The following is an 18,881-nucleotide window of genomic DNA, read 5'->3' as shown; positions in this document are numbered from 1 at the left end:
TTGAATAAATAGTAGAAAAATCAAAATACATAAAGTGCATGTACATTCCCATGAGCAAGTTTAAAAAAAAAATCATCTAAAAATAAATCTGTATTAATGCTATTCGTAATGTTCGACAACACTGATTGAAAATGCACACTATTGGAACTATCACTCGAATTTCCTGTAATTTTTTCATAAACAAATTTAGTAACGTATTACGAAGACAATGTAAATTAATAATTTATTACTTGTCAATAGCTAAATAATATATAGAAAATATTGTATTTTATGAGCTTTCATTCCGCCAAAATACTCATGACATGTTAGTTATTTTGTATACCCAATAAAAACTAAATATATAGAACTGACATACTTAAAAATACCAAATAAAAAAATATATTATTCTAACCTAAAAATAAAAATGATAAAATAATTAATTTATTTTTTTTATACGAAATCTACCTTGAATTGTGCTTTGCTTTGTATTTTCTCTGTCTTTTAATATCAATTTTCTCTTCAATATAATCTTACTTCTCTTTGGACTTCTTGCATCTTTCAATATATACCTAAAAATATCAAATAAATAAATTTTTTAACCAATTAAAATTATATATACATTATACATAATACATTTTTATTATCAATTTTTTATATTATTAAAAAAAATAAAGTAATACACATATGACAGCGTCTATGTTTGGTATACATGTCCATCAAAACATAGACACAGGAGTATACAGGAGTACATGTATGATGTTTGTTTACTGAGACAAAAATGATAAAAGACATAGTCATACACAAACACTCATTAAAAACATGTATTTTGTGTCTCTCTAAGATGCTGAAACACTAATTTTTAACTTGAGACACTAATTTTTTTACAATTTTTTCTCATGTATAACCTACCAAATAGAATATAAAATTAGTGTCTTTATAAAATTAATGTCTTCTTATGTCTATGTAAAATCGCACAGATTTTATTTTCAATGGCTGCTTTAATTTCTTTTTTATTCTCATTTATTTAGTTACGTAAACATATTTTACAGAAAATAATATATATTTTTTTACAAATCTTTTTTCAAATAATTATAAGTTTAATCTCATAATCAATAAATTTAACTTATAGTTAAAGAGATTGAAAATGAACAGCTTATAAGAAAAAAGAGAGAAAAAGATAAAAGTACCTCTATTGTTATAATCTAAAAAATAACAATGTAAACGAAGTAAATAGAAAAAAATTATAAATGTGACAAATAAAAAAATTTAAATTTAAAAATCAAAACGGTTAAGAAGCCACTTAATTAGGAATTAGTATTAGAGTTTTAAATTTCAAATTTTTAAATAGAATTTTCTAATTAGCTAGTGCAAATTTAAAATTTTTAAATAAACTTTTTTAATTAAATGTTTGTTATTCATTAAGAATATAGGAATTTATTAATTTAAAAATAATTTTTATTAGTTTCGTCATAAATAGTATCAATCCTATTATTTATCGATAAAAATAAATAAAATTAAATACAATCTAAAAATTAATAACCTTATAAATTACGTAAATTTAGAAACAATACTTAAAAAGAGAGAAAAAGATGAAAGTATTTCTACTGTGGAGAAACAATCTAAAAAGATAATAATAAAAATTTATAAATGTGGCAAGTAAAAAAATTTAAATTTAAAAATTGAAATGGTTAAAAACTTACTTAATTAGAAATTAGTATTAGAAATTTAAATTTAAAATTTTTAAAATAAAATTTTCTAATTAGCTAGTATAACTTTTAAATTTTTAAATAAAATTTTTTAGTCAAACATCCGTTGTCCATTAGGAATATAGAAATTTATTAGATAGACTCTAAAAGAGATTCCAAAACATGTGCATCCAAATTCTCAAGTTTCTTTCTCAATCTTGATCTTCTTGCAAGTTGAGGTATCTCCTTCCACCTTCGAATCTTCCGACTCCGAGAATAGTCACTTAGTTGGTGTAATAGCACTTTCCAACAATTCAGATTCATCATTGGCCGCAACTTCATTGGAGAATTCAAACAACAAATTCTGTACAAAAAACCACGTTAAATTAAAGACTTCTTTCTAACCTTTGATTTTATCTCACTAATATTTTTTGAATAAAATTAAGATCTAATTTTTAGAGAACAAACAAAAAAAATTATTTTTTGAATTTAGTATAACACTATCATCGTCATTATATATGGTAAATCAAAAATAATATTTTATAATTATAAATTTATAAAGTTTAGTATAACACTATCATCGTCATTATATAATAAACGTATTTAATATGTTGTTTTATCTTTGTTTAAGTAAAATGCAAATGAAACAATTTGAAGTTTATAATATTTTTGAGCTATAAGAAAAAAGACATGAAAAAATAAGAACATATATATAACTGTAATAGTAGAATGTCAATTTTACACTAAATTTTATATTATAAGGCTAATGAAAGTTTATTGACAACCAAGTATTTTACTAACCTCATTAAAAAAATAGTTGGCATATGATGTTATGCTCCATGTTACACATTTTATTTCAATTCTGAAAGTATAGTTAATAAATTAGTTATATCTACGACAAATATTTATACAAAAGTATAAATCATAATATGTTACTAAAATAAAAATACTATTTTCTTATTTAAATATTATTAAAAACTTCGTTGAATACGACATTTGTTGTTGATAAGTTTGCCAGTTTGGATTAACTCTTGACAAAGCAACATGAAGTTGTCCATTGGTGAACACTGATTTTAGCAAGTAAAGTCTTATATGCGATAATAATTTACCACATAGTGAAATACCTTGGCTTTCAATATTTTTCTCCTCATATATAGTATCCTGTCAGCCAATAATATCTAAGTTGTATTCTAAATATGATTTGGTTTGTTAACACTATTAGATATCAATAGCATCACAAACAGTTTTCTCAATTGATGACCAAACCTTATTAATAGTTGCAATGAATTTTCTATCGTCAAGTAATAGTCCCATAAAATAGAAAATATCTTGGAAGCTAGGATATGTAATCCCATTAACTATCATAATAGACTCATATGTTGTGCAATGTTTTTGAATAATTACAAAATTCTCATATAGTAGATATCACATGTACCCGATGGAATATAGTTTAATCTCCTAATAAAATATTCTCTCTTGCGTGGATATCATTTCCTTTCTTCTATATTATAAACAAACTGATTTGAAAACTCAGCATACGTTAAAGTTTGACCTGCTTCAAATTCTTTGTTGGCCTCCATCCATGCTAAGATATTTTATCTTTCCCTTTCTCTTAATCCATGATTTTCTCAAGATTGTCATCGTATTTAAAGATGATATTTTGTTTTTCGGATAAATAAAAGGCAAATAATTTGTTTGCCAAAATTCTCCACACAACCTCCCGTGTAGACAAATACCCACAATCATAAAATCATTTAATCTCATAATACATTTTTTTAAGTATGCTTTATCTTTTATATTTTTAATACTAATATATTAATAATAATATTTTAAATAAAAAGATAGAAAAATATTTATTCACCGAAAATAATTTTTTCCTCAATAAATTAAAATTCTTCAAGCACAAAAAAATATAATATAACAAAAATATTTATAATAAAATAAAATTAAAATAATAATCTAAATAGAAAATACTAAAATAAATAGATTTAAATTTATAGAATAAAATCTCGAAACAAATCTAAATAAATAAATTTACATTGAAGTCAATATTAAAATTTTTAGATTTTATTTTACTCATCTAATATGTATAAGTGTTTATATTAAAAAAAAACTAATTATAACTTAAAAAATAACAACAACAAAAATTGTACTAAATTATATACATATATGTTTTATATTTGAAAATTTAAAAATTAAAAAATTTATAACATTTTAAACACACTTTATAAATTATTTTTTATTAAAGAAATAGTTACAATTTAAAAATTAATAATTATTTATTTATTTTATTTTATAAAGATAAAACCAAGTATCTTTTAAAAAATAACAATATCTTGACGGTTGTCTTATGCAAGCTTTTGTCTCTCTCTCATTTTCAATTCCTTTCTTTCTTTCTTAAATCCTATTCGGTAGAATGAATGAATGAAGCCCAAAAAAGTGTTATATATATACGATAACCATAAGCCACATTTGACTTTTTTTTTATATTGACCGAAAGCCAAGTAAATGATTCTTTTTTAATTAATAATAATATTAATTTTTTTATTTTTTTAAATATCTCATTATAATAAAAAAAATTTAAAAATCTTAATGAATTTTAAACTTAAAGTATCATAAAATTTCATTTTAGTTACATTTAAAAAAATATTTTTTTTAATTAAAATTCTCAACAAATATAATAAATCATGAATAATGCATTATTCAATTTTCAAAAACTGAAGTTGTTATAATATTCAATAACATCTAAAATGGATTAAAATAACAAAAAATTGTTATCAATAAGTTCGTTAAGTAAAAAATACAACCGAAATTATCAATAAAATAAACAATTTTATCCATGAATTATACTTTTTTTAAAACAATAAACTTACCAACCAAATACGTATAATCGAACTCAGGAGTATTGAGAGTGTCAAAACTCACAAAATTAAAACCACAAGTAATAACCAAATAACTTCATTTGTGTCATATGCTAAATCCTTCTCTATTAGCTTATTCTGAAAAAGGCGAATATCAGACATCTCAGGATATGGCATTAATTGATAGTCTCTTAAAGATCTCGCATTGCTGTTGAGTATCTTCTCATCAATCTCAATAAGGCAGAGATTTTTCAATTCGTCATGAGTCATGTTTAGTCATAGTAAAAGCACATGGTGATTTTATGAAATATTTAATAAGTAATTCCAAAATAAAACTATTAATATTATTAATAAAAATAAAGATAATAAGAGAATACAATCTTGATATAAAAAAAAGACATAGTAAAATACTTTGGTTTTTCAAAGCTTTTCTCCTCTCATATAGTATTCCATCAGCTAATAATGTCCAAGTTGCATTCCAAACACGCTCTGGATTGCTATTGCTATTAGATATCAGTAGCATCGCAAATAGTTTTCTCAATTGATGACCAGATGCGAGTTCAGCTACCTCATTAATAGCTACAATGAATTTCCTATCATCGCACAGTAGTCCCATGGAATAGCAAGCATCTTGGAAGCTAGAATATATAATTCCATTAACTGTCCTAATATACTCATATGTTGTGCAACCTCTCTGAACAGCTAACAAAATTCTCATATAATAAATATCACATGTACCCGGTGGAACATAATTTAACCTCCCGATAGAATACTCTCTTTTGCATGGATGCCATTCCCTTGATACTCTATCATAAACAAATTGATTTGGAAACTCACCATACGTCAAAGTTTGACCTGCTTCAAGTTTTTTATTGGCCTCCATCCATGCTAAGAATATCGTACATTTTTCTTCCTCTTCTTCCACGATTTCTTCAAGATCGTCATCATCTTTAAAGATAATATTTTGCTCTCCAGGCAAATGAAAGGTTAATCTCATCATTGAAGGCCACCTTTGATGAATATCATACGCTAAGGTTCTCCACACAGTCTCACATGCAGACAAATACTTGTCAATAGCTAAATAATATATAGAGAATATTGTATTTTATGGGCTTTCATTCGGTCAAAATACTCATGACATGTTAGTTATTTTTTTTTGTATAAAATCTACCTTAAATTGTGCTCCGTTTTATATTTTCTTTGTCTTTTAATATCAATTTTCTCTTCAATCTTGCTTGTCTTTGGACTTCTTGCATCTTTCAATATATACTTGAAAATACAAAATAAATAAATTTTTTAACCAATTAAAAATATATATACATTATACATAATACATTTTTATTATTAATTTTTTTATATTATTAAAAAAATAAAGTACACAGGAGTACACATATGGTAGCGTTTATTTTTGGTATACATGTCCATCAAAACATAGACACGGGAGTACACAGAGTACATGTATGGTGTTTGTTTACTGACACAAAAATAATGAAAGACATGGTCATACACAAACACCTATTAAAAATATGTATTTTGTGTCTCTTTAAAATACTGAGACACTAATTTTTTTACAATTTTTTCTCATGTCTAACTTACCATATAGAATATGAAATTAGTGTCTTCTTATGTCTATATAAAATCGCACAGCTTTTATTTTCATTGGTTGCTTTAATTTCCTTTTTATTCTCATTTATTTAGTTACGTAAACATATTTTACGAAAAATAATATATATATTTTTTATAAAAGTATCTTTTTTTCAAATAAATATAAGTTTAATCTCATGATCAATAAATTCAAGTTATAGTTAAAATCTTTTTTTCATTTCCTTAAATAAAGAGATTGAGAATGAATAACTTATAAGTAGAAAGAGAGAAAAAGATGAAAGTACATCTATTGTTGTGCCGAGATAATCTAAAAAATAACAATGTAAACGAAGTAAATAGAAAAAATTTATAAATGTGACAAATAAAAAAATTTAAATTTAAAAATCAAAACGGTTAAGAAGCCACTTAATTAGGAATTAGTATTAGAATTTTAAATTTCAAATTTTTAAATAGAATTTCCTAATTAGCTAGTGCAAATTTAAAATTTTTAAATAAACTTTTTTAATTAAACGTTTATTGTTCATTAAGAATATAGGAATTTGTTAATTTAAAAATAATTTTTATTAGTTTCGTCATAAATAGTATCAATCCTATTATTTATCTATAAAAATAAATAAAATTAAATATAATCTAAAAATTAATAACCTTATAAATTAGGTAAATTTAGAAAAAATATTTAAAAAGAGAGAAAAAGATGAAAATACTTCTATTGTGGAGAGATAATCTAAAAAATAATAATAAAAATTTATAAATATGGCAAGTAAAAAAATTTAAATTTAAAAATCGAAATGGTTAAGAACTTACTTAATTAGAAATTAGTATTAGAAATTCAATTTTCAAATTTTTAAATAGAAATTTCTAATTAGCTAGTATAAATTTTAAATTTTTAAATAAATTTTTCTAATAAAATGTTCGTTGTCTATTAAGAATATAGAAATTTGTTAATTTAAAAATAATTTTTTTTAGTTTCATCATAAACAGTATTAACTTTATTGTAACTTTTCTAAAATTTAAACAATATTATATTTTTTTAAATAGTATAAATAACCTCACATCTTAATAAGACTGGTAATTATATTTACTTTATTATAATCCTTTGTAATTAGCGTAGTAGCTTATAAATTATATAAATTCTTAAAAAATATTCTCAAACCCAATTGCTTACGTAAAAATTTTTAAAAAAAGTATATTTGAATTTAAATTTAAAATTCTAACCATAATACTTTAATTAAAATTATAATTAGATTTTTTTAAATAAATACACATTAAAAATTAATAACTAACTTAATTGTATCAACAATAATTCAAAGAAAAAATTTATAACTTTATGACATTAAATATTAAATTAGATATTATCAGAATATTAATGGTGAAAATTAAATTAAAAATAAAACCACAAGTAATAACCAAATAACTTCAATTTACATTTAAAAAAATTCTAAATTCCAAACATAAAAATTGAAAAGAACCAAAAGAAAAATAACAACTCAAGAAAAGACAATGTTTCCACCAAAACAAACATATGCTTGGCATTATTCTATTAGATAGACTCTAAAAGGGATTCCAAAACATGTGCATCCAAATTCTCAAGTTTCTTTCTCAATCTTAATCTTCTTGCAAGTTGAGGTATCTCCTTCCACCTTCGATTCTTCCGACTCTGAGGATAATCGCTTAGTTGGTGTAATAGCATTTTCCAACAATTCAGATTCATCATTGGCCGCAACTTCATTGGAGAATTCAAACAATAAATTCTGTATAAAATACCACGTTAAATTAAAGACTTCTTTCTAATCTTTGATTTTATCTCACTAATATCTTTTGAATAAAATTAAGATCTAATTTTGAGAGAACAAACAAACAAAAAAAATATTTTTTGAACAAATACCTTAGCACCTTCTACTTTCTCCCCTTCAATGATTGAGAATGTCTTTGAAATTGGAAGCAAACCACGGGTGTAGTCAACATCCTAAAATTATAATTAATTATTAATTATTATTTATAAATTAGATACTACTAATGACTAAGGAAGCAAAAAATATATTAATTTTTAATAGAAAGTACACTTATAATTATACTCACAATTTGAATAGGGTGAGTCTCTTTGAATTTATTTATAAGGTCCACATTATCAGTCATCTTCTTAACTTTATAAGAAGGTGAAAAATGTAGATTATCAGATATTTGAACTTCAACGATGAAGAGAAAGGTCTTATCAATTAGGTTGAGCAAAAGTGTAGGTGTATCCGATAAATTTCCTTTCTGAAGGGTATTACATAATATATTAATAATAAATAATATAAAAATTACCAATAAAAATATCTTCACTATGTTTTTAGAAATAAATATTGGTTAGATCTTATCAATAGGAGTGGATCAAGTATCTTCACACAGCTCTTTTTCAAAACTTTTTTTACCTACTTGTCAAAGACTACAAAACATGCACAGTCAGAATCATCAATGATACCAAGCTTTATTCGGTACTTGCTTAAAAAAGAAAATAATATAAGAAAAAGTTAAATATAGACTATTCAATATCTAATCCAATGTGCATAGACTTTAATTTAAAAAAATAAATAAATAACCTTGGAGTTATGAAAAAAGGGAGACGGCCACAACTTGAACATTTGAAAGTTTTTGTAAAAGCATATGTGGACGTGTTGCATTCACATTGGTCGTACCACCAGTCTGGAGTATCCATAATATGAGTTATAGTAGCCAAGACAACACAAATAGCATTCTAAATAAAAAATTAATGATTAAATCCCTAAATAAACAAATAAATAATATAAATTTAAAATAAAATAGAAAAATATTAGTAAAAAACTCACGTCTTCATCGAGCCAAACCATCTCAATTGAGTATGGCAATGGAGAATTTTTGTAACTTGGTAGTGTCCATAACCGTAATACTCGTATACGTACACACAAATTGTCAATTGTAGGATTGATGTCAGCAATTTTGTGAATACCAGCCATTGGAATAAGTAGAGAGATTTTGGATATATGTAAAGAAAGAGATTGATGTACTTTAAATTGTGGTGCTTTACATCTTTCATCACTTATACTTTTATAGTTGCATCATAACTAAATTTTTTAAAATTTGGTTGACTTTAATTTAAAATTTTAAAAATAACAAACCAAGTAAAACAACCCAAACTTAAAATTTAAAAATAACAACCTAAACAAATAATAATTTAAAAAATCTAAACTAACGTAAATCGTTATAGCAATATTAGTATGTAACAGCCGAAATATAATTAACGTAAATTTTTTTAAAACTCTAAATTTTTTTAAAAGAACGTATGTAGTTGCAAATTTTAAAAAAATCAACAAAATTTTAAAAAATAATAGTAAAAAGAATTAACAAATTTTTAAAAAATAAGAACCTAAGTAAAATAATTTAAAATTTAAAAAATAATAATCTAAGTACAATAATCTAAAATTTAAAAAATAACAACTTAAATAAAATAATTTGAAATTTAAAAAATAACAACCTAAGTAAAACAACCAAAACTTAAAATTTGAAAATAACAACCTAAGCAAATAATAATTTATAATTAATAAATATAATTCTAAAAATTTCTAATGACGACACCTAAGCAAATAAACTCCCAGACTCAACGTATGAGCGCCACGTCAGCATATGAGCTTCCCATTTGTATACTATAAAGATTTGCAGATATTTAATACAGACTAATTCATTCGGGTAGAATTTTTAATATAGAATAGGATGCGATGCAAATTTGTCTGTGGATAGGATAGGGTATGGGTTTAGGGTATACACTACCTTATCCTATCTGCACCTCTAATATATTATATAATATATATGTAAAAATTTTATATGTAGTGAAGAAAGTGAGTATTAAACTCATAATCTTTTTTTTTATAAAAATTTGAAATAACCATAAAATTAGTTGATAATTATATTATTTGTAATTTTATGTTAGATTTTTTTAAATTTTATTATTTTTAATTTTAATTTGAACTTAATTTTTTATTTTTTATTTTATTAATATGTATAAAATTTGAAATGGTTAAATTTTATATTTATTTGAAATTTTTTTATTTTTCTGTTGGCAGAGTCGGGTAGGATATGATTTAGAACTTTAGGATGCGGATAGAGTTAGGGCTGAAAAATTCTCAACCCACAAATAGGGTAGGATAAAAAAGTTTTTAACCCGCGGATAAAATTAGGATAAAGTCCAAACCCTACCTTACCTTACTCATTGCGAGCCTTACATGTCACCTTATTCATAGTTGTCACATAAACATTTTAATAAAACAAATATAAGTAACTAATTTTTAGTTAATGAATATTAATTAATTCAAAAAATATTATTTATATATTAAAATTAGTCACTGAAATTAATCATAAATATATATAATTTAATTTATTTTTAATGTATATTTATATTTTAATATGTATTTTTTACTAATAACTAATTTTGGTATCTGAATTTAGTGTATACATAATATAGACCATAATTAATTTTAGTGTTTAGGTTTATAATTTAATATTTAGAAGCTAGACCCAGTACCTGAGGCTGCCATTGAAGCTATGGAGGAGGAGCTCGGATCTCCTCGTCCGATGAACAGCATACCTCTCAAGCCGCCCTCACGATGGTGGCCAACAACATCTCCTTCCTACCGACGCCAAGATGCCCCTCACTGCCGCCCGAGTCCGATGTCTCCTCCTATTTTTTGTTCAAGTATAACTGGAAAAAAAAAAAGTTGGTACCTAATATTACTCTTGTAATATTTTAATGGGTCAGGCCCATAAGATTGCATAATCTATGGTTCACCATGATTTGGGCCTTTAATGCGGCCCATTAATTTGGCATAGTTGGTGACTTTCCTAACTCAATTTGGCTGTGAATACTGAATAGCATCGACTACCATGTGCACATTGGAAGCTCTAAGACTTCAGTCACTGAGGATGAGATTTTCCTTGGCAAGTTTCCAAAACTTATCATACGGGGATAGGCCTTTATTGCCCTATGTCTTCTTTAACTATGAAGAAGATCCTGCTTTTCTTCAGTTATTGAAGAAAGCTGATTGGATCCTTTGTCATACCTTTTCTTATGAGCTGGAAAAAAAGGCAAGTAAATGATATTATTAGAGGTGAGTGTGGAAGTTGTCATAAAAATGTTGTGAGAATATGAATTGTTATCAAACACTATAGAATATTTTTATTAAATTCATAATTAAATTATATCATTGTGTTATCTTAATAATAATTTAATATTCGGATAAAAATATTTTTTACACTTCATATTTGTAATTCTAATTTTTCTCCTAGTTCTTTTTTCAATATATATCCCTATCCTTTATAAATAAAAATAATAACATCAACACTCCGTTGTAGCTTTGTTGTTGAAATTATTATGGTGAATAAATTCCCAAGGTAAATTATAAATGAGACGAAGCCACAAAAATTTTGGCGTGCATAGATATGCTCAGCTTATGATGTGTATGAAACTGGCCTTTCTTTGTCCCAGTAATCTATTTTGCATTTTCCATGTATGAATAAACGTTTTTCAAAAGATAAGACAAAAGAAAGAATCATCTAGTGAGATATATTATATATAAGCCGAAACAAAAAATGCAGAAGCTTTGAATCACATGACACAGCAAAAAAATATATTATACGTATATATGATCGACCACTTAATATGTTAAAATAATATTGATTGTAATCAAATACTATATATATTCTAATAATGATGTCATATAGTATATGCCAGTAGTTCCATGTATGCAAATTAGAACTCAAAAGGTATTCAAACTCTATCTGCTTACAACACAAATATTAGAAAAAAAAAATTTCTAAAGTAATAATATTAATGTTAGTAAAATAATACAGTAATATTAAATATCTTTGAATTTATAATATTTATTAACTATGAGTTTTACTATCTTAATTTAATGATAATTAATAATATATTTTTTTTAAATAATAATATAATTTTAGAAGAGTCAAACTCTAAATATTAAATCCAAGTTGTCTAGCCCATCTTTGTTGACCAAATTTTTTTTCGTTGAGCGAAGTAGCTAGTGATGACCATGAATATGATCAAATAAATAAATAAATTTTTTTTTTTTGGTTTCCCACGGTATCCCCTGACCCGGCAGGTCAAGGACTAATCCGTCGCGGTACTGAGCTCCATTTAAGGGTTTGCCGCTGGCCAATGGGTTGCTGCATGCACAAGGCGGGATTCGAACCCCCGACACTTGCTTAAGCGGACTAGTGAGCTAACCACTAGACCAACCCAACTTGGTTAAATAAATAAATAAATATCCATGTGAAAATGACATGCACATATGGAATCATTAATTACTCTCTTTTTTTAGTTAATCATATGTTTCCCCCCGTAATTTGCGTCAGATATTGCGTCACATAATTTGTCCATTTGTATTATACCTATACTTAAATATTCTTTTTTTTTTTTCAGTGTTGCGAGAATCAAACCAAATCAATTGGTTCAATAGGATTAATCGAAAATGGATATTTTGCCGATCTAGATTAGTGTAAAATATATTGACGATAAATCGGGTAAAAGACTAATAAAGACGTTGAAAAAATTTAACGAGTATAAGTTTTGTTAAAAAATCAATCTTTTACATTGTATATATTTTATACAAATTAAAAATTTTGTGTAAAAAAAAATTAATTATTATATAAAATATATTAATATATATTATTTAATTTATTTTTTATATATCTTTTATTTTAATATGTATTATATATAAATAAACTGTTTTAATAATCATTTGTTGTGTATACGTCATATAATTATAAAAAAATATATTATTTTCTTCTATCAAAATGAAAAATACTATGTAAACAATTTTTTTTTGTAAGGTTCGACCAAGTCTTTGTTTTTTTCTTCTTGTTCTTACATTCTCGTTTTTTTTAAATAATATTTTTTACGCCAATAAATTATTATACCAACTTAATTAAAATTGATTACTAAAATATAGCATAATTGATCCAAATTTAACTTTAATTAAAATTTTAAACCATTTAATCTCGAGTTTTATCGATTCAATTACGACAATCTTGATTTTTTATTAAAGAGAAAAAATTTTAAAGAGACAATTATTTTAAAAGACAACTAAGTTCTTGATAAAAAAATACTTAATCTGATCCCTAAATTTTATTTTTATGAGACTGAATAGCTCCTGTAATTTTATGCCAAAAAAAAGCTAATATTATTTTTTTGAGGTAATTATCACGAATCGGGTGTTCACTCTTTATTAAAAGATTAAAGTTGTAAACTTCAACTTTTCTTTTTTTTCTTTGAAAAGAAACTAAATTTTCTTTTTCCTGATGTTAATTAAATTTGAAAGTATACAATTTGACTCAGTACTCTGACTCATGCATATTATATTTAAGCATAACCCAATAGCCCAAAATCCCAAAGAGGTCAAAGGCAAAAGGAGAAGAACAAAAAGAGTGAGTTAGTGAGTGTGAAGAAAGAAAATGGAGAAGGAAAATGGCAAAGCAGTGCACTGTGTGGTGCTAGCATACCCTGCACAAGGACACATAAACCCCATGATTCAATTCTCCAAGCGTTTGCTACATGAGGGTGTAAAAGTGACACTTGTCACAACACTATTCTACGGCAAAAGCTTGGAGAATTTCCCACCTTCAATGTCCTTTGAGACAATCTCAGATGGGTTTGACAATGGAAGACATGGTGAGGGACTTAAACTCAGTGTCTATAATGAAGTTTTCGCTCAAAGAGGGTCACAAACTTTAAGTGAGGTTCTAGAGAAGTGTGCTGTTTCAGGGTACCCTGTAGATTGCATAATCTATGATTCATTCATGCCTTGGGCTCTTGATGTTGCTAAGAAATTTGGTATAGCTGGTGCTTCTTATCTTACTCAGAATATGCCTGTGAATAGTGTTTACTATCATGTTCATATTGGAAAGCTTAGGGCCCCACTTACTGAGGATGAGATTTTGATTCCTATGTTACCAAAGCTTCAACATAGGGACATGCCTTCTTTCTTCCTTAGCTATCAAGAAGATCCTGCTTTTCTTGAGATGCTTGTCGAACAGTTTTCTAACATTCATGAGGCTGATTGGGTGCTCTGTAATGCATTCTATGAGTTGGAGAAAGAGGTAATTAATTTATGCAGCTTTACACAACTACTTATTTATTTGGTGTTCTGATTTCTGCTCCCTTCTTGCAGTACTATGATTTTGCATGTTTTAATAGTTCTTTGTTGTGTGTCAGAACTTAGAGCCCTTGCAGTTACCTATATTAATTGAACCTTTCCAATTTTCAAGTTAATTTGTGAAATTTTGAGTTTACTAGTTTTAGATTTGATTTAGTTATCCTATTTAACAGTTCTTGATTGATTGTTATTCTCGTTCATAAAAAATGTTATATGCACACAAAATAACTGCATATGAGTTTTCACCTTTTCTTCTGTGTATATGTTTTTTCAATGTGTGATGATTGGTGATTGAAAATTGCTCGTAGGTAATTGATTGGACAAAAAAGATTTGGCCAAAATTCAGGACTATAGGACCAAGCATACCATCAATGTTCTTAGACAAACGCCTTAAAGATGATGAAGAATACGGTGTAACACAATTCAAGAGCGAAGAATGTATGGATTGGCTAGACAAGAAGGCAAAAGGGTCAGTTCTATACGTATCATTCGGAAGTTTGGTTCCGCTAGACGAAGAACAAATAAGAGAAGTAGCTTATGGTTTGAGAGATAGTGGTAGATACTTCTTATGGGTAGTTAGAGCCTCAGAAGAAGCAAAACTCCCAAAAGATTTTGCAAAGAATTCAGAAAAGGGTTTAGTAGTGACATGGTGCTCTCAACTAAAGGTTTTGTCTCATGAGGCTGTTGGGTGTTTTGTAACACATTGTGGTTGGAATTCTACATTAGAAGCATTGAGTTTAGGTGTTCCTGTTATTGCTGTGCCTCAATGGTCAGATCAAGCTACAAATGCTAAGTACCTTGTTGATGTTTGGAAAGTGGGGATCAGGCCTGTGGTTGATGAGAAAAAGATTATGAGGAAGGAAGCATTGGAGGATTGTATTAAGGAGTTAATGGAAAGTGATAAGGGCAAAGAGATTAGGATTAATGCTGTGAAGTTGAAGAATTTGGCTATTGAAGCTGTTAGTGAAGGTGGAAGCTCCAATAAGAATATTATAGAATTTGTGAATAGTTTAAAAGGTTATTGAACCAACCAACCACCACTACTTGTTTAATTATTTGTTGTGGTGTTTCCTTGGCAAATAATGTACCACCTTAATTATTATAAAATAAATTTTAAATTCAGATAATTACTACTCTCATTCCTTTGAGAAATCAATGAACAAGTTTCTGGCCAAAACTGTCATTGTCCATTAATTAAACTTTGATTATAAAGTCCTGTTATTTAAATATCATACCAACTTAACTTGTTTTACAAGTTTTCACTAATTTATCCATTTGTGCTGTATTATTAAGTATTCTAATTCATAGGTTGACCCTTGAATAGCTCAAATCCAGAGAGGAAAAGTTAATGGAGAATAGAATAGGCATGAGAAAAACTATGCACTGTGTGGTGCTACCATATCCAGCACAAGGTCACATGAATCCCATGATTCAATTCTCTAAGCGCTTGCAACATGAAGGTGTAAGAGTGACACTTGTCACCACCCTATTCTACTTCAAGAACATAGAGAATAATCTGAATTTGCCACATTCAATTTCACTTGAGACAATTTCAGATGGATTTGATAATGGTAGGCATGGAGAAGCACTGAATTTAAGTGTCTATTTGGAGCGTTTTGGTCAAGTGGGGCCACAAAATCTTGGTGAGCTTCTAGAGAATCATGCTAGAACAGGGTACCCTGTAGATTGCATAGTCTATGATTCATTCTTAACATGGCCACTTGATGTTGCAAGAAAAATTGGTGTGGTCGGTGCTGTTTTCCTCACTCAGAATCTACCTATAAATGCCATATGCTACCATGTCTATATTGGAAAACTGAGACATGATCATGAGGTTTCGTTACTTCCTATGTTGCCACAACTTCAACATAGTGAAATGCCTTGTTTCTTCTTTAACCATGAGGAAGATCCTGATTTTCTTCAAATGCTAAGGGATCAGTTTTCAAACATTGACAAAGCTGATTGGGTCCTTTGCAATAGCTTCTATGAGCTGGAAAAACAGGTAATTAATTAGCAGTTCATCAAGTTTTGAATGTTTTCAGGGTTTTATAACACAAATTAAATTGTGATATAGCATCTTAAACTTGTTAAATATTCTCTTAAATTTTCGCAAAATCGCCGCAAATTAAATAAACGTTTTTGTTAGATAGACAATGACTTTTGTATACAATGTGAACAATGAGTTCTAGAATTGACCCAATAAAGTAAAACAAACACTCCACTCCCAAATTATCTCATAAACCTTAACATTAGGATAACCATCTGCACACCTATTGATTTGAATATTCAGCCATTGTTAACTGTGCATGAATAAATAAAAAAAATCATCCAATTAAAAATAATGAACATAATCATCTACATATCTATTGAATTGAACATCTGACATATTCATTATTCATATTGTTTAGTATTCTTATCGTTTACCTATACTTTTTCTTAAATAAAATGCTTTTTTTTGTATTATAATACTAAAATGAAAAAAAATGAGTTAACCCCAGAGTACAGATCGGCAATTTGTACTAATTTAATTTTTGAGATTCCAATTACACTACTTTAGTCCTTCATATTAAAAAAAATTGCACTAAGTTAGTCCCTCACAACATTAGGTCACATTTAACAGAAAAGTGGTTAGAATGAACTTACTGCATTTTTTCTAATCTAAAGGACTAGAATAGTGCAATTGTGATCTTCTCAAAAACTAAATTAATACAAACTGTTAATTTCAGAGATTATTTTAAGATTTAACTAAAAAGATTGATATTTTCAATATCTTAAAATTATAGAAAGAAAAAAAAAATCAATTCTCACATATAAATAGTAAATTTCTATTTTTACATGTACTTTCTTGTGTGTTAATCTGTTAGAATTCATGAATTTTCATCAATTAAGCCATTTCTTTGAGGTTGCTCACTTGCTCTTCCAATACATTTTTTTCTCTTCATAAAATACTTAGTGATTGAAAATTGTTTTTAGGTGACTGATTGGACAATGAAGATTTGGTCCAATTTTAGGACTATAGGACCAAACATACCGTCTATATTCTTGGACAAACGAGTCAAAGATGATGAAGACTATAATATCACACAATTCAAGACCGAAGAATGTATAACATGGCTAGACAATAAGCCAAAATATTCAGTTGTTTATGTATCATTCGGAAGTTTAGTTTCACTTGATGAGGAACAAATGAAAGAAGTAGCATATAGTTTGAAACATAGCCAAAAATATTTTTTATGGGTGGTTAGAGTATCTGAAGAAGCTAAACTCCCAAAAGATTTTGCAAAGAATTCAGAAAAGGGTTTAGTAGTAACATGGTGCTCTCAAGTAAAGGTTTTGGCACATGAAGCTATAGGGTGTTTTGTAACACATTGTGGTTGGAACTCTTCAATAGAAGCATTAAGTTTAGGAGTTCCGGTTATTGCAAGGAACAAATGCTAAGTATCTTGTGGATGTTTGGAAAGTGGGAATTAGACCTATGGTTGATGACAAAAAGATTATGAGAAATGAAGCATTGGAGTATTGTATTAGAGAATTAATGGAAAATGAGAAGGGCAAAGAGATTAAGATCAATGCTATGCAATGGAAGAATTTGGCTATTGAAGCTGTTAGTGAAGGTGGAAGCTCAAATAAAAATATTATAGAATTTGTCAATGCTCTATTTCATGTGCAAACAAAAATTCATGAGCCAACCATTTCTCTTAAATTATGTATTGTTGACTAATTGTGGTGTTCCTTGTAATATGTACCATTTTATAATAGATTTGAAGAAAGTTTAAGAATATAACTTGATCCGCTTAATATAACTCGGTAAAAATTTAATATATAACTCGGTTTAAGAAAGTTTTCATTTTTCCTTATGCTTTGGATCACATTAAGTGTGATATTCTCTTAATATTTTTGGAGAAGACGAAGAATGGATCATTATGAAGAGTTAGGAATCAATTAAAACTATATAAAAAAAGAGGAAGTAAATTAAATTTAAATTGTAATTTTACCAACTTAATTAACTACCTTATACAATGGCGAGTTCTCTGGTGACTATGTTTTGTGGTGGCTAAGGTTACCTATAGTTGACTGGCCAATAAGATTAAGATACATGTATGAAAAAGTTGGCTAGGATATAATTAATTTTAAGAATCGAAATATGACCATAATGGCAGAGTGGTAATCGCATGTCCTAAAATCATTTTTTTATGGATTGGGCTTTGAGTGAAATGGACAACAAAAAAAAAATTATAATAGTATATTTCAAAAAATGTGTATCAAAGTAAGACGAAATATATAGTAATTGAATACTCAGTAAATTAAATACCTAGAACTGGTTAAAAAAAAAGAGATGATGCAAAATAAAGTAGTAAATATTGTATGCAGTACGAAAATAAAAATAATAAACATTGTAATGTCTAATGCTCAAGAATCTATTATAAACAATTGTTATCATTTGTAATAATATTAAAGTAAAAATATTAATTAAAATGAAGAAAGTCGCTACCATTGATAACATTTGTAAAACAAAATCTTAAATAGTGAAGTGTGAAAATCTATACTATGTTTATATAATTATAAGT

The 18,881-nt window shown here is 26.7% G+C and overlaps 1 protein-coding gene, 1 long non-coding RNA gene and 1 pseudogene across 2 annotated transcripts; 2 read left to right on the top strand and 1 right to left on the bottom strand.

Annotated features, from left to right (window-relative positions):
- Nucleotides 1-7,528: 7,528 nt before the first annotated feature.
- Nucleotides 7,529-11,322, bottom strand: LOC140184497 (uncharacterized). The gene is made up of 4 exons (XR_011881491.1): nucleotides 10,668-11,322; nucleotides 8,713-8,815; nucleotides 8,016-8,096; nucleotides 7,529-7,881 (listed from the first exon to the last, which is right to left on the bottom strand). It is a non-coding gene; the product is annotated as an uncharacterized lncRNA (long non-coding RNA).
- Nucleotides 11,323-13,481: 2,159 nt separating this feature from the next.
- On the top strand, nucleotides 13,482-15,440 carry LOC112797634 (mogroside I-E synthase). Its single transcript, XM_025840670.3, has 2 exons — nucleotides 13,482-14,257; nucleotides 14,622-15,440. The coding sequence occupies exons 1-2, from the start codon at nucleotides 13,613-13,615 to the stop codon at nucleotides 15,336-15,338; spliced, it is 1,362 nt and encodes a 453-aa protein (XP_025696455.1). The 5' UTR covers nucleotides 13,482-13,612; the 3' UTR covers nucleotides 15,339-15,440.
- A 221-nt stretch (nucleotides 15,441-15,661) lies between these two features.
- LOC112797635 (UDP-glycosyltransferase 74G1-like) lies at nucleotides 15,662-18,092 on the top strand (annotated as a pseudogene).
- The last annotated feature ends 789 nt before the right edge of the window (nucleotides 18,093-18,881 follow it).

This window comes from Arachis hypogaea, chromosome 4, assembly GCF_003086295.3.
Source record: "Arachis hypogaea cultivar Tifrunner chromosome 4, arahy.Tifrunner.gnm2.J5K5, whole genome shotgun sequence".
Taxonomy (NCBI): Eukaryota; Viridiplantae; Streptophyta; class Magnoliopsida; order Fabales; family Fabaceae; genus Arachis; species Arachis hypogaea.
This window is presented reverse-complemented; position numbering and strand designations above follow the sequence as displayed.

Excerpts from the sequence above, each read along its gene's own strand:
- LOC112797634 (XM_025840670.3), top strand. The coding sequence starts at position 13,613 with ATGGAGAAGGAAAATGGCAAAGCAGTGCACTGTGTGGTGCTAGCATAC. Across the intron at positions 14,258-14,621 it reads TCTATGAGTTGGAGAAAGAG|GTAATTGATTGGACAAAAAA; the intron begins GTAATTAATTTA and ends AATTGCTCGTAG.